General features: G+C 47.9%; 1 protein-coding gene across 1 annotated transcript; it reads right to left on the bottom strand.

The window, feature by feature from the left end:
* Nucleotides 1-638: 638 nt before the first annotated feature.
* Nucleotides 639-3,600, bottom strand: LOC145360910 (zona pellucida sperm-binding protein 3-like). The gene is given in 10 exon segments (XM_080216413.1): nt 639-775; nt 854-988; nt 1,062-1,183; nt 1,267-1,314; nt 1,316-1,353; nt 1,434-1,560; nt 1,644-1,821; nt 1,915-2,018; nt 2,105-2,220; nt 3,199-3,600. Coding segments are annotated over 10 exon segments (1,407 nt in total).
* Nucleotides 3,601-16,491: the final 12,891 nt, after the last annotated feature.

Below are 16,491 nucleotides of genomic sequence, written 5' to 3'. Positions count from 1 at the left end.
AGCAAGCAGTCAGTAAAATGCATTTACAACTGTGCATGCAATGATGCAAGTTGGAGGACTACCTGGCTGAAAGATCCTGAGCCATCTCAGTACAACAGCAACAAGCTGGAGGAAAATCAAGTGACCTGGGGCACATTTTGGGTTGGACCCTGCCAAAAAATTAAAGTGTGAAGGCTCATGGTATAATTTCTTCAGGTGAAGAGCTTAGAGATGATGGAAAAGTCACGTGGCCTCAGCAGTAAATGGGTTGCTCACAGTTCAGGTGCTAAACTAATAAATTCATCGCAAATTAACACCGAGTGTGGGTGACAACCACTCAAACATTCCAATTGACTGTGCCACTCTCCAGAGGGTGAACATCACCATGGGAAAGGAGACAGCAGCCTCAGCTCCACAAGGACATCCCTAGACCTGATCACACCCCCCCCTCCCCCACACTGGGCTCAAACAGAAAACCAGCAGCAGCTCCATCAAATCCAGAGAGTTAGTGTTTCTCAACCCTCAGTAAAATCAATCATACAGCAGGCCCAGTTCTGTGCTGGGATTGGCTCATCCCAGTCTGCCTCACAGCCATTGAACTAACATGTGGATGCATTGACCAATCAGCTCCCACACACTAGAAACAAGGAGTCAATGCTTTATTGATCATTTGATGACTGGTTGAACAGAGTTTGTTTGTGTTTCCTGTACAGGAACAAGGTGATCGACAAAGCAGAGATCAGAGAGACAGCTGACACAGTCAGGGTCACAATCAGGACCACCTCAGACTCCACACCTACAAAGCAATGAGAAACCAATGGTTAGTGATGCTAACACTGAGGGGGAAATGGAAACCAGCAGCCAGCCAACTCACCCCCTAGAGACCTCTCCTGTATCCTTCCCTCAGCTTCATTCAGGGAGGCTGTTGCCAGGCTGGTCCCATCAGTATCCAGAATGAGCAGGGGTCCAAGTGAGGCCTCAGCCTCCCACTTCAATCCAGCTCCACTCTCTGCAATAACCAACCATTCCAGTTAGAGAGGGGAAAGGGGGAAGCCCCCACATCTAGGGGATCAATGACCTACCAGCTTCAGCTACAAGATCTCTCCTTCCTCTGGATCCAATTCCCAAATCCCTTGTGGCTCCACAGTTCCCCACATGGCAACAGGCACAAATATCAGAGTGCGATTCCTCCAATGGGGTCCAGCTAAACAAAACAAGTCAGTCAATCCGCCAGGTTGTGCATCACTTCTCCACACAAACATCCCTGAGGGAGAGGGGAAAACTTACACATTCTGCATCTTCTGCCAAGTACAAGCTTTGTTCCTGGAATCTCTGATCCACTGGAGCTACTTTCAGGTGACAGGTTATGAAAATCTGAGGGACACATTCAACACAAGTGGTTATTTAGTGACTCCCTCCCAACATGGAGACCCCAATGATCAGCTTCCTCTTACCAAGGAACGCTCATCCCCAAAGAAACGGAAGGCATCCAGGTCAAAGCAGAGCTTGTCTGTCTCCCGCTTGTTTCCTGGCAACACGAAGGTTGAAAAGGAGTCCTCAGCTCTGCTGTCCAGGAGGCAACTGAAGATGGACAAAGGGACATGAAGTGAATCCAGAGAAACCATTGAGATGGGAGCAGCTGGAGAAAGCAGAGAGCTCCTTACCCATTGTAGTCAATGATGCTGTATCTCGGGCTGGAGTCCAGGCCTGGCCTCAATGTAGCTACACAGCTGTCAATGTAGAGCTTCAGGGCCATGTGGTTGCTCACTGAAACAGAGGCCTCAATGTGAATGAGCTCACCCAGGTAATAGACAGTTGACGTGCGCTCTGTAAGCCAGTCATCTGAAGGACAAAACAACAAGAGTTGGAGACAGTGGGTGTCACTCCCAGAGAGTGAGGACAGGAAAAATCACTCAGCATCCACCCATCACATACCATTCATTAGGCGCAGTGAGAATGACAGATGCCCTTCTCCAGATCTGGTGGAGCTGAATGGGATCCAAGTGGGATTGATGGGGTTACTGCTCACATTACCCTTCCTGGGAAGACAGTGGAGCCATTTTAGGACAAGGTCAGAGGTCACTAGAGCTGGAGATCTTATTGATCATTGAGTAAAGATTCTCACCTGAAATAACGACACTCAATGGGAATGACAGCTCCAGTGGTTCTCACAATAACAGATCCATGATACTGTGGGCTGTGGCTCAGGTGGGTGCTGTAGATCAGGAAATCTCCAGTCATCTGAAAGACAGCAGCTTAAGGAATGAGGAACTGATCTGAAATGAGAACTTTCTACACCAGCATTAACAATGAGCTCATCCCATTAAAACAATTCTTCATGGGGAATTGACAGGGTCAGTATGAAGAAAGAGGCTGCTCTCCCCAAGCTGGAGTGTCTGTCACAGGGGAGTCATCCCAGGTCAGGGGTCAGTGTCATTTAGGATTAATGTGATGAGGAATTTCACATTCAGCAGCTGATGAATTTTTGGAATTCTCTCCAGCCCCACAGAGCTGGGAATGGTCACTCACTGAGGATATTCAGGACAGAGGCATTGAGGGAATCATGTTGTGAAGACAGGAACGTGGAGACTCAGTCCAGATTGTAATGACTGGGGAACAGGCTGCAGGGGCTGAATGGCCTCATCTGGTTAGCTGTGTTGCTATGCATAAGAACATTACAAATAGGAGCAGGAGTAGGCCATCTAGCCCTTCGAGCCTGCCCCACCACTCAGTAAGATCATGGCTGATCTGAAGTGGATCAGTTCCACCTTCCCACTTTCTCCCCATAACCCTTAATTCCCTTGTCTATCAGAAACCCATCTACCCATGACTCAAATATATTTAGTGAGGTAGCCACCACCACTTCGATGGGTAGAGAATTCATTCAGACTCAATCCAATTGGGTTAAACTGGACTGAAACCCAACCCTCAGTTGAGTTGATTTGAATGAGGGGAAAATCAAACTGAAAAATCCTCAAAAAACAACAAGAGGGAGAGCTTGGAGGAAGCAAAGAGAAGCTTCCAGAACAATGGGGTTGGAGAGACTCAGACTAGTGAGAGCAAAGTACAATCCAGAATAGAAAGCTAGTTTGGGGTTTTATAAAGCAAGAGACAGCTATCTCCTCAATATCAATGACATCTCACCAAGTGAGAGAGTGAGTCAAGAGTGGGGAAACATACAGCCCAAGCTCAGAAGCAGAGCTTGAGGATTCACATTACCTGCAATCTGCTGCCACACTCATGGAGCCCATAGTCAAAGAGGACAGTGTGGTTCTGAGAGTAGAGCCTGGTTGGCCGACAACCTGCTGTCCCCAGGGTCAGATCAGCAGCTTTTACTAGGTGCCTGGTTCCAAATAAATCCAGCTGGACCCTGACCAGCACCTTGTCCTCTCCACACTGCACCCTCACACTCTGCACTGGAGACACACGGAAATGGGAATCAACAGGAGGCCCAGGAGGAGAGGCTGTCTGAGGCCTAGGGGTGGCTTGGAACATCCATGGAAATCTCTGGCCTAGAGACTGTTGCCAAGTATCAGAGCAACAAACAGCCCCAACTAACACCAACACTGGGAAGAAACCCCTCACTCCAAAACCACCCATCATTCCAAACACCTGAACCATTCCTTCAGCCACCAAGCAACACCTTTTATACACACAGCCCACATTCAACTGACTGGAATAATTCCAGACTCAATTACCCAGCCCAATCTCCACAGCACATTTGTCCTTAACGACCCAACAAGTCAAATTAACTTAGGGACGAATTAAAAGGGGCAGCCCCCCAAAAAGGAGCAAGGGGGCGGGGGCGGGGGCGGGGGCGGGGGCGGGGGCGGGGGCGGGCCAAACAGAAACAAAAAGTACAAAGGAAACTTAAAACATTAAATCAGAATGTGATTGTCGGGGTCTATAACACATTTGTGAGAGTGTTTCCTGGGAAGACCCTTTGGAAATCGATTGGATGGACCTGAGAGCCTGCACAGAGAGGGAACAAGTACCACTATGGCAGCTGTCCCAGAAGCAGACTGTGTGGCGGATTTCTCCTGTCAGACTGCTCGAGATTCCAAACCTTAAGGACAGAGGGAAGGAAGGAAGGAGGAGCCATCATTGCCTGCCTGCCCTTTGACCTGCCTGCCCTTTGACCTGCCTGGTGCCCAGCCCCTGGAGAGTGTTCTCTCGCTGGAGGGAGAGACACAGAGAGAGGTCCTTTCTTTCCATTGACGGGAGGGAGGACAGCCCGACCGCAGGAACAACATGGAAGGACTGAGTGTTTGGGTGACGGTGTCCAAAGCCCCCGCCGCTCCAAAGGCCCCGCCACCATTCAATTTACTCACAAGACAACTTGGGGTCAATGCTACGCTCACTCCGACATCGAGGGGCCTGCGTGAGGGCGACGGCTGGTGTTGTCGGCCCCTCAGTCACTGTCGCGGCCTCCAAGATGTATGGCAGGGCCGTACTCTTTTTGAAGGCCCAGCGGGCGGTCCACCTCGCCCTGGAAGAGGGGCTCATGGCAGGAGACTCGGAGTCGAAGGGCGAGGGCCCCGAGGAGGTAAGCTGCTCGGTGGTGGGCACGGGGACTATTTCGGAGTCCACCCTGAGCGAGGCGGGGGACTCCCTCATACCCGCCACCGAGTTGAACCTCATCCCCTCTGGGGAACTCAGGCCATTCTGGTCGCCCTGACTGTGTCCGACTAGCCCTCGACTGTTGGTCGGACAAGCGCTGCTCGTCCGGTCCGCACAGGCCTGCTCCCAGGCCACGTCGAACCTGACTAAAGAGCGGCGTCAGGAACACGAGCTCCTCAACGGGCTCAGCGGGGAGCAGACTGGCACGTCTGGCGCCAGAGCCCCCTTAGATAATTGGATAAGTGGTGATGGTGGCACGGTGCTTCTGCCATGAAGGTGACCATAGCCAGCCTCAACATCAAAGGCAGCAGTGAGCCAGGCCGCAGGTTCCAGAACTTCTCGGTCCTCCGTGACGGGAAGTATGCGGTCTGTTTCCTGCAGGAAACCCATACCGTTCCGGGAGACGAAGCCCAGTGGCTCCTGGAATGGCGGCGGGGGGGGGGGGCCAGTTTCTACATGAGCCACCTCACGCTCGCTTCCAGCGGGGTGGCTATCCTGTTGGCCCCGCGTTATCAGCTGGAGATCTTGGGGGTCAAAGGAGCCGGTGCCAGGCCGGTTCCTCCACTGGATGGTCTGTGAGGGGGGGGTGTAGTCCTTCACTTGGTGAACGTCTACACCCCGCTCTCCGGACCGCAGCAAACGACTTCCTACCGGAAAGTGTCCGCTCATTTCGACACCATCGCGCGGGGGGCGAATGCATCATCCTCGGGGGGGCATTTCAACTGTTCCCTTGAGACACGAGACCCCAGCGGTGGCGAATTTGCGGGACCTGCTCGGGACCCACGACTTGGTGGACGTCTGGAGACATCTCCATCCTGGCTCCAGAGCTTTCACTTACGCGAGGCCTGGGGCCGGAGCGTCTAGAATCGACCGCCTGTACGTCTCGAGGGCGTACGTGTCCGGCGTCTCCTCGGCCTCCGTGCGGCAGGTGCCGAGCACGGACCACCACCTGGTGTGGGTGGAGTTTGCCCCGTCTCGTGTCCGGCGGGGGGTCCGCGTACTGGCACTTTCTGTATTGTTAACCATTTGTCACCGGCCATCGATCCTGCCTCGCTCTCTATCACAAACCTTCCCTTGTGTCCCTTTTACCAAGTGGCCCCTAACTTTACACCCTGAGAACGCTGGAAATACTTGGACATGATTTGAGATGTAAGATGATGAGAGACAGAGTAGACAGGAAGAAAGCTTTCCCCTTGGTGGAGGGATCAATGAGCAGAGGGGCAGAGATTGAAGGGAGGGGGCAGGGGGTTTCGAGGGAGTGTGAGGAGGAACCCAGAGGGTGCTGTGAGTCTGGCACTCACTACCTGAAAGGATGGTGGAGACAGGGACCCTCATAACATTTCAGTATATGGATGTGTCCCTGCAGAGCCAAAGCTTTGGGCCGAGTGCTGGGAAATGGGATTGGAATAGTTGGGTGTCTTGACTTTGACTGGCACAGACGTGATGGGCCAAAGGGCCTTTTCCTGATTAGGAATTCCTCAGTTGAATGGAAGCAGGCCTGGTAGGGTCTGTGGAGTGAGAAACAAAGTGAATCTTCCAGCCAGATGATCTTTGATCTGAGCTGGAAAAGTCAGAGATGTAACAGATGAGAAACCCGTGCAGAGGCGGAGGGAGGGGAGTGAGGACAAAAGGGAAGGACTGCGACAGGTTTGCTAATGTCCAGACCTGTTCAATAAAGACAAGGCCATAGCAACAGACCATTCTGTTTCGATTCAGTGGTGTGGAAGATTCTAGAAGCGATAATTCATGACAAAGACAGAGATGACAAGTGACTCCTTCCTCCGGAGTTTGGGTAAAATTTGGAAATCTCTCTCCCCCCCTCGGGAGAGGCTGGGGTAGTTCACAGGTTGAAGGCTCAGTGAGAAAGCTTTGTGAATGAACAGGGTGCCTAGGTTTATGTGGAGATGAATGTGTCCCCGGACGCTAAGGGGCAATTTCTTAGCATGGCCAATCAACCAAACCCGCACATCTTTGGACCGTGGGAGGAAACCAGAGCACCCGGAGGAAACCCACACAGACACGAGGAGAACGTGCAAGCTCCACACAGACAGTGACCCCGAGCCGGGAATCGAACCCAGGACCCTGGAGCTGTGAAGCAGCAGTGCTAACCCCCTGTGCTACTGTGCCACCCCTTTCACACTCTCAACTCATTGATGGTCCTGGTAAATAACATGTGCTGATGGTGAAGAAACATGAAGCATGAACTTATTGGGAACATTCCAGCTGGGCCACACTGTAATCCAGATGCCCACAGACTCAGCTGACATTAGATAAACCCGCAATAAAATAACAAATGCTGTGTAAAAGTCATAACCTTTGATCACTTAATCTCCAACAGTTATGTACACTCTTCCATACAACCAGTTGTTATGGTAAACGTGTTGGATTGGCAGAGATTCTGAGTGAACTCGCAGTTTGCCATTCTCAGTGTGTTCCGTGTATCCGTCTCCATGTGTCACACTGCAACACATCTGTCTAATTCTGTTTGTGAGACAATCTCCTCCTCACTTTGCCAGATGTTTCTTTCTTTTACCAAATTGGAGTGGGCATCCGTGTGTTCAGCATTATTGCCCAACCGTTCTTGCTCTGGGGACGGTGCAGTTGAAGCACCTTTTGCTCTGCTGCTATATTTTGTGATATGGGAACCCAAGCAATTCCAGATTCCACGGATTTTTAGCCGGCAGCCATAAAGAAATGGCAGTATATTCCCAAGTCAGGACACGGAATAAAATTCTGATGCCTGCTTTACCAGAACACAGCAAGCTTTGATAGTTTAACACATCGTTTGGGCACAATGTCAGATGTAAAACTGCATGTTGCTGTTCGCTCAGCTGTGTTTTCAAGACTTTTTTTGCATTTCCAATTCTTTATTCTGCACATATTTTCAGATGTAGAGCAGCAATGTGACAGAATCGTGATAAATACGCAGACAAAGGGTTGAACATCGAATCCCTATAGTGCAGAAGGAGAGCATTGAGTTTGCACGGACTCTCTGACAGAGCATCTTACCCAGTCCCCTCCCTCTCCCCTTCACAACATTTAAGCATTTAGAGGAATGCTGCAAACATCATTGCGAACAACACGATGCAACAAGCGCTGGAAAATGGGATTCGAATTGATAGGTGCTTGATGGTTGGCTGCAGACTTGATGGGCTGAAGGGCCTCTTGCTGAGCTATAAAAGTCAATGACTTGGTGACTCTAGCAGGTGTTCGGATCGAAGACCGGAATTCCAAATTGGATTCAGAAGCCAGACGAGAGCCCAACAATAATTCAGCCTAAACCTGAGGAAAGGGTACTTCCTTCCAGGAATGGTTCCACTGACAAATTAGGGACTGTTTATTGTAAAGTAGACTTTATATAATAGCAGAGTTTAAATACAACTGTAACAAATGATGCAACCTAACTATTTGCTTATCATTTTTTCAGTTCCAAATTATCAATATTCCTCATAGAGACTTAAACACTTTAAATACAGTTAGCAACCATAAATGTACTTGCTATAAATTGGCCCATCAGGCTTGCACTGGCTACAATTCCACCCAAGCCCTATCCCTGTAATCCCCGTATTTACCCTGCTAATCCTCCTGTCACTAAGGGGCAATTTAGCAATGGTCAATCTACCTAACCTGCACATTTTTGGAGCTAAGCTGATTGGCCAGCTGATGTTGAGTCCACAGAGCGATGGCCAGCTGATGTTGAGTCCACAGAGCGATGGCCAGCTGATGTTGAGTCCACAGAGCGATGGACAGCTGATGTTGAGTCCACAGAGCGATGGACAGCAGATGTTGAGTCCACAGAGCGATGGCCAGCTGATGTTGAGTCCACAGAGCAATGGACAGCAGATGTTGAGTCCACAGAGCGATGGCCAGCTGATGTTGAGTCCACAGAGCGATGGACAGCAGATGTTGAGTCCACAGAGCGATGGCCAGCTGATGTTGAGTCCACAGAGCGATGGACAGCTGATGTTGAGTCCACAGAGCGATGGACAGCAGATGTTGAGTCCACAGAGCAATGGACAGCAGATGTTGAGTCTACTACAGAACTGGGGACTCATGAGGAAATGCAAGAGAACATCACAGGCACCAGAGGCCCAGCTCAGTTCAAGGGGTCCCAGGACGGGGAGAGTAAGCAAGGCCTAGTGATGCACAAAGGGGGTGATTGGGGTTTCTGGACATAGCCTCGGGTGGGAGAATGAGGGTGGTCCAAAGTCCACCTTCAGTGGGAGCACCCGGAGGAAACCCACTCAGACATGAGGAGAACGTGCAAACTCCACACAGCCAGTGACCCGAGCTGGGAATCGAATCCAGGTCCCTGGTGCTGTGAGGCAGCAGTGCTAACTCACTGTGCCACCATGCATTTCCTCTATGCCCGTGGAATGGGGGATTATTGTATGTCCGCACTTTAAGGATGGCGCCCCAGTCTCTGTGGAGCCAGCTTTGCCATCTCTGCTAGTCCTGCCCCATCGCACTAACAAGGTAACCCTCACCACCCCCCCACCCCAATTTTCTGTGCACTGAGTACCAGGAAGCTGGTGTGAAAACGTGGTGTGAGTCTGGGGAGAATCACACTGATTTTCGGTCAGAATCTGATGACACATTTTACTGAAATCCCACCTATCGTTTACTCAGTACATTCATGCAATTTGAGCATCAACGACTAGACCAGCATTTATTGACCATCTGGAATCGCGCCTTGAGAAGGTGGTGATGAACTGCCATCTTGAACCACTTTACCAATATTCTACTCTTGTGAAAAATGCGACAGTTCATTGCGGTGTGCATGAATATGTGCTGCACCGATGCAGAAGGTGAGCTGCCTCCTTGAACCCCCGCAGTCCATGTGGTGGAGGTACACCCACAGTGCTGTTAGGGAGGGAACTCCAAGGTTTTGACCCAGTGATATTTCCAAGTCAGGATGGTGAATGACTCGGAGGTGACCTGGAAGGTGATGGCGTTCCAGAGGATCAGTGAATGAGTTCAGATTTTTGAACGGATAAAGCAAATCCCCGGGTTTTCATGTTCGTCCGTTACCTAAGCCATCATAATGTGTGAATTAATTTCTGTTTGATTTTATTGGTTATTCCAGGCTGTGGAATTGCCGACATTCAAATCTCAGACATCACACTGCTAACAGATAAACTAGTGAGAAGAAAGAACCAAACAGAAATCTGCATCGATGTGGCACATTTTCAGGTACAAGAATGCAGCAATGCATTTTGCACAAGGGTAGAATATTGGTGAAGTTATTGTAAGTAGTAAAGCTAAGAGGAATTTGAGGAAAGGGATCTGTTGGGCACAAAGGGCAGGATTTCCTGCCCACTCTGCAGCCTCTTTTGTAGCGAATTAGGCAGCCCATCATTGGCTGGTAGTGGGATCTTCCGGTCCCACCTGCCTTTGGCTGCTAATGGGATCTTCCAGTCCTGCTCACCATTGGCTGCTAATGGGATCTCCCAGTCCCACCCCGCCATTGGCTGGTAGTGGGATCTACCAGTCCCATCCACCAATGGCTGGTAGAAAGATCTTCCAGTCCCCCTGCCAGTGGCTCGTAACAGGATCTTGAGGCCCCACCCACCATTTGCTGGGAAAAAGAACTTCCAGTCCTTCTACCATTGACTGGGAGTGGGATCTTCCAGTCCCACCTGCCATTGGCTGATAATAGGATCTTCCAGGTCCGCCCACCATTGGCTATTGAAAGATTTTCCAGTCCTACAGTCACTGGCTGGTAATGGTATCTTGCAGTTCTGTCCACCATTGGCTGGTAGAAAGATCTTCCAGTCCTACCGTCACTGGCTGGTAATGGGATCTTGCAGTCCTGCCCATCATTTGATGGTAAAAAAGGTCTTCCAGTCTGCCTACCATGGCTGATGGTGGAATCTTCCAGTCTCATCCGCCATTGGCTTGCAGCAGGATCTTGCAGTCCCACCCACCATCGAACCCAGATCCCTGGCGCTGTGAGACAGCAGTGCTAACCACTGTGCCACCGTGCCATGTTCAAACTCATGAGGGCATCTGGACGGAGAAGGAGTGTGTTTTCAGTGATCAGATGTGATTCGGTGCTCTGATCAGATTTACATTTCAAAAATTCGCAAATGGGCTGAAGACCACTACTTTTGGAACTGAAAAGTGCTCAGACTCCCTGAAATTACCCTGGAAAGACAAAGGATCTCAAAACTTTGAACAACAGATTAAACAGGCTATTCCATGTTGGTTACATACATTGGCTACGAGTGGATGGGACAGAGGTGAGATTTAGAAAAGGAGGACAAAGGGGGAGAAAAGGTAAGGGAAGGGCATAAAGTGGGGCAAAACAGTGGGAAGAAAATGAAGAAAGACAATAAAGAAATAAAAGGTAGAGAAAATTATATAAAATAGAATGGAAACAAAGGGGTCGAGGTGGGGCAGAGCTAATCATCTGATGTTGTTGAATTGGGTGCTGAGACTGGGAGGCTGTAAAGTGCCGAGCTGGAAGATGAGATGCTGTTCCTCCAGTTTACATTGAGCTTCACTGGAGCATTGCAGCAAGACAAGGAGAGACATGTGGGTTTCCTCCAGTTTGTATTGAGCTTCATCTCCCACAGAGAAGTAAGAATTTATTCCCAGAGTCCAGAATCAAAGGGCAAGGAGGAATTCTTCAGTGGAGGATGGTGGGCTGAATACTGGTGTTGTGAAATTTGTTCTGGTTGTGTTGACGTCACAAGATGAAGCAGAGGATGCAAAGATGAAGCAGCAGCAGCTTCGTAAGAAATAGCACAAATCAACCAGCAGACTGAAGTGAGATGGGAGGCCAGTTGTCCCTCCTGGCCTGGGCTTGTTTTGGTGTGGGTTTTTATTCATTGGATGGAAATAAGCGTCATTAGCAATGCCAGTATTTATTGTTTTAATTCTTTGTACCTTTTGGTACTTTATTTCCAATCAAACCTCCATTTTGACCCAGAGTCCCTGCATGAGAGACATTACATATCCAAGCTGACAAGACAGTCCATACTCTTGTCTTGGGCTCAATTGAACCAAATCCAAACTGATAGGATGAGGCATTACACCCCCTCCAGGGCTTGATCAGGGTTATCCCCATAACCCCATGCATTTACACTGGCTAGTCCCTGACACCTAGGGGGAATTTAGCATGGCCTACACACGTAAATCGCACAGCTCTGGACTGCGGGAGGAAACCAGAGCACCTGGAGGGAACCCACCTAGATACAGGGAGAATGTGCAGATTTCAAACAGACAGAGACCCAAGCCAGGAATCAAACCCAGGTCCCTGGCAAACCACAGTGCCATTGTGCCAATAGATAGAAGCTTATCCATCTTAATGGTCTTTGTTTGGTCAAGAACTCCCATTTCAAAATAAGAAACAATAAGGATACAGTTTATAAAAATAGACAGTGTTTAGTTTTCTTCTGTCACAATACTCAAACTTTTATAAGTACAGATCCATCCTGTATAACCCTGATGATAAATGTGGAGCTTTGAAAACTACAGATTGGTTTTAGAGAGTTTAATTTTACATGTCATTAATTAAATAGTGTTAGAGAATGTTTCGATGTGAAAGGGGTTAACTGGAAGTGTTTGTTCAGTGACTGTAATTAATGGCAGTCTCTAGGAACACTAATTACAACACTGGAAACTCCCTATTTCCTATTAATAGGAATGTTTTCAATCTGTCATTCCACAGTGTCAGTGAGAGATCACCACCAGTAATAGCGGGAACCAAAGGCTTCACAGAGACAGAGAATGGGCTACGGTTATTCATTTTTTGACATCCTTGTGAGGATAGAAGAGGTTTATTATCCCCTGCTTGCTGTCTTTGGAGTTCTTGGTAAGGCTCTGTCTCCAACTAATAATTCTCTGACCCGTGCTTCAATGTATTATTCATGGCATCAATGATTCAATTTGAGTTTGATTTGATTCATTATTGTCACTTTCTTCTGCACTATACCATTCATAGAGAAGGAAAGGAGAGAGTGCAGAATGTAGCCTTACATCATAGCTCGGGTGTAGAGAAAGATTAACTTCATATAACATATGTCCATTCAAAAGTCTGATAGCAGCAGGGAAGAAGTTGTTCTTGAGTCGGTTGGTACGTGACCTCAGACTATTGTATCTTTTTCCCGATGGAAGAACATGGAAGAGAGAATGTCCGGGGTGTGTGGGATCCTTGATTATGCTGCTGAGGCAGCGGGAAGAGTAGACAGAGTCAATGGATGGGAGGCTGGTTTGCGTGATGACTGGGCAACATTCATGACCTTTTGTAGTTTCTTGTGATCTTGGGCAGACCAGGATTCATTCCAAGCTGTGATACAACCAGAAAGAATGCTTTCGATGGTGCATCTGTAATAGTTGATAGAAACATATAAGATAATGAAGGGAATGGATAGGGTAGAGGTAGAGAGATTCTTTCCACTTACAAAAGATAGCAGATCTAGAGGACACAGCCTCAAGATAAGCGGGGGGGGGGGCAGTTTAGATCAGAGTTGAGGAGGAACTTCTTCACTCAAAGGGTGGTGAATCTCTGGAATTCTCTGCCCGTTGAAGTGGTGGAGGCTACCTTACTAAATATATTTAAGTCACAGGTAGGTAGGTAGGTTTCTGAAAGACAAGGGAATTAAGGGTTATGGGGACAGGGCGGGAAAGTGGAACTGATCCACTTCAGATCAGCCATGATCTTAATGAATGGCAGGGCAGGCTCGAAGGGCTATATGGCCCACTCCTGCTCCTATTTCTTATGTTATTAAGTTGTAGCAACATGCCAAATTTCCTCAGCCTCCTGAGAAAGTAGAGGCATTGGTGGATTTTCTTAACTATAACATTGGCATGGATAGACCAAGACAGATTGTTGGTGATCTGGACACCTAGAAACTTGAAACTCTCAACCATTCCCATTTCATCCCCATTGACGTTGACAGGGGACAGATCCTTGACTATGCTTCCTGAAGTGGATGATTATTTCTTTCGTTTCACTGACATTGAGAGAGATTATTGATGTCGCACCAGTTCTCCAGATTCCCTATCTCTTCCCCACACTCCATTGCATCTGATCCACTGTGGTGATGTCATCAGCAAACTTGAAAATGGAGTTTGAGGGCAATTTGGCCTCACAGTTATAGGTGTATAAGGAGTATACTAAGAAGCTGAGGACACAGCCTTGCAGAGCACCAGTGTTGATGATAATCATGAAAGAGGTGTTGTTGTCTATTGCCCATTGATTGTGGTCTGTAGGTTCAGCAGTCTAGGGTCCAATTAGAGAGGGAAGAACCGAGGGATTAGGAAGACAATGGCAGCAGAGTTTTTAATTTCTATAAGTTAATGGCGTGTAGAATTTGGGAGACCAGCTAATGGAATATTTGAGTCAAGATGAAACAAGAGTGCGAATGAATGTTTCAGCAGCAGATGGGCTGAGATAGTGGCAATATTGGGTGAAGTCACACTGGTGGAAATGCACAGTTTTAGTGACGCCACAAGAATGAGGTTGAGAGGTAAATGGGGGAGCAAATGTGATAGCAAATTTACAAAGAGATTGCATTAATCTCCAAGTGTTGCCAACTAGGGAATGGAGTTTGAAGCAGGGACTGGATACAATGGCTGCAGTCCTCCCATTATCAAGAGTAGGAGCCTAGGCTGACTAGCACAAACTAGCCTAGGGTCACTGCAGAAAGATCAAAATCAGGAACTTCAGCTGATCTCGACACACAAACCCAGACCATGAAGCTTAATTCTACTTTCCCCAAATGAAGTTTCTGTGCTTTGACCTTTATGAGTTGCTGCAGCATTCAGCTCTTTTAACCAATGAAAGAAACAGCCAGTTAAGCAGTGAATTGTGTGTGTTCTCCTATAGTACGTTATTCCTGATGTCCCATTTAATCCCAAAGGCCAACTTATATTCAACAGTTTGTTTCATTGAAAGGTTCAACCATCTCAATCCATCGCTGGATGCAGTATGTATCTGCAAGTATCTGCACAAAATCAGTCAAACAGAGCTCTATGTTCCCAGCATTGTTCCTTCCTTACAGCAAACTTAATTACCATTGTGATCCTGGCTGGTGGCAAGTGCGGTCTCTCAAAGTGCGTCACTCGTTACTTGGTGGCCATGGCAACATCCGATCTACTGGTCATTATCATCGATCTGATCTTGAGGCACATTCCAATTCTTTATTATGACTATTTTTTCCCTCTGTTTTACCTCCCTGTGTGTAGTATCCATGCTGTCCTACTGTATTCAGCAATAGACTGTTCTGTCTAGTTCACTGTTAGGTTTGCCTTTGATCAGTTCATGGCCATTTGTTGCCAGAAGCTGAGAAATAGCTACTGCACAGAGAAAACAGCAGCTTTGGTTCTTGGAATAGTGTCTGTGCTGAGTGTTTTGAAAAATAGCTTCTGGTATTTTATGTTTACTGGTCAATACTATATGATAAATATTCCTTGGTTTTGTGATACAGCACACAATGCTCTGTTTTCAATTGTATGGTCAGCAATTGAACTTGTTCATTATGTTATAACCCCTGGGATCCCCTTTTTCCTGATTCTACTGCTCAACGTTTTAACTGTCAGCTATATTTTATTGGCTAGCAAAGCCCGCAAGAGAATATGCTGTCAGAACAGTGGGAAGGGTCAAGAGACAGACCAAGAGATGGAAAACCGGAGGAAACAGGGCTTTTTCCCTTGGGTGGGGGCATAGGTTTAAGATGACAGAGGCAAGTTTTGAAAGATGTACTTTTTTGGTGCCTGGAACTCATTGCTGAGTGAGGTGGTTGATGCAGATACAGTAGTGACTTTTAAGGGGTGTATGACAAGTATACAAAATGATATTAATAGAAGGATATGGTCCCTGGAAGCATAGGGGGGTTTTAGTTAAGTCAGGCAGCATGGTTGGTGCAGCCTTGGGGGACACCCTGTTCCAAAAAAATTTTTATCCTTTGGCCAGGCACTCAACCCTGGAAATTGAACCAGGGGCCTGGTTCAGAGACAGCAGTGCTAACCACTTATCTGGAACAAGTTTAATTTTGTCTCCTGCATTTAGATAGTGATATCAGTATAGAGGGAAATGGGACAAATGCAAGCAACTGGGACAAGCCCAACAGTAAAAACTGGATGCCATGGATGAGTTGGGCCAAAGGGCATGTTTAAATACTGTCCCCTCTGACTCCATTGTGGAGAATTTAGCAATACAGTAAAATATCTAAGTGCTGTACCTGCTCTGGAACTCACCCATCTTCAAATTGGAGATGCTCTATTTTCAGCAGAAACAGATCTCAATCTATAGAGCACTGAGCAAGCAGTCAGTAAAATGCATTTACAACTGTGTGCACGCAATGATGCAAGTTGGAGGACTACCTGGCTGAAAAGATCCTGAGCCATCTCAGTACAACAGCAACAAGAGGAAAATTAAATGACCTGGAACACATTAATTTTTTGTTAGGGCCCAACCCAAAATGTGAAGGCTCATGGTATAATTTCTTCAGGTGAAGAGCTTAGAGATGATGGAAAAGTCACATGGCCTCAGCAGTAAATGGGTTGCTCACAGTTCAGTGCTAAACTAATAAATTCATCAAATTAACACTGAGTGTGGGTGACAATCACTCAAACATTCCAATTGACTGTGCCACTCTCCAGGGGTGAACATCACCATGGGAAAGGAGGCAGCAGCCTCAGCTCCACAAGGACATCCCCAGACCTGATCACACCCCCCCTCCCCCACACTGGGCTCAAACAAAACCAGCAGCAGCTCCATCAAATCCAGAGACTCTGTTTCTCAACCCTCAGTAGATCAATCATACAGCAGGCCCAGTTCTGTGCTGGGATTGGCTCATCCCAGTCTGCCTCACAGCCATTGAACTAACATGTGGATGCATTGACCAATCAGCTCCCACACACTAGAAACAAGGAGTCAATGCT

This window comes from Carcharhinus amblyrhynchos, chromosome 33 (assembly GCF_965287045.1).
Source record: "Carcharhinus amblyrhynchos chromosome 33, sCarAmb.v2.hapA, whole genome shotgun sequence".
NCBI classification, from domain to species: domain Eukaryota; kingdom Metazoa; phylum Chordata; class Chondrichthyes; order Carcharhiniformes; family Carcharhinidae; genus Carcharhinus; species Carcharhinus amblyrhynchos.
This window is presented reverse-complemented; position numbering and strand designations above follow the sequence as displayed.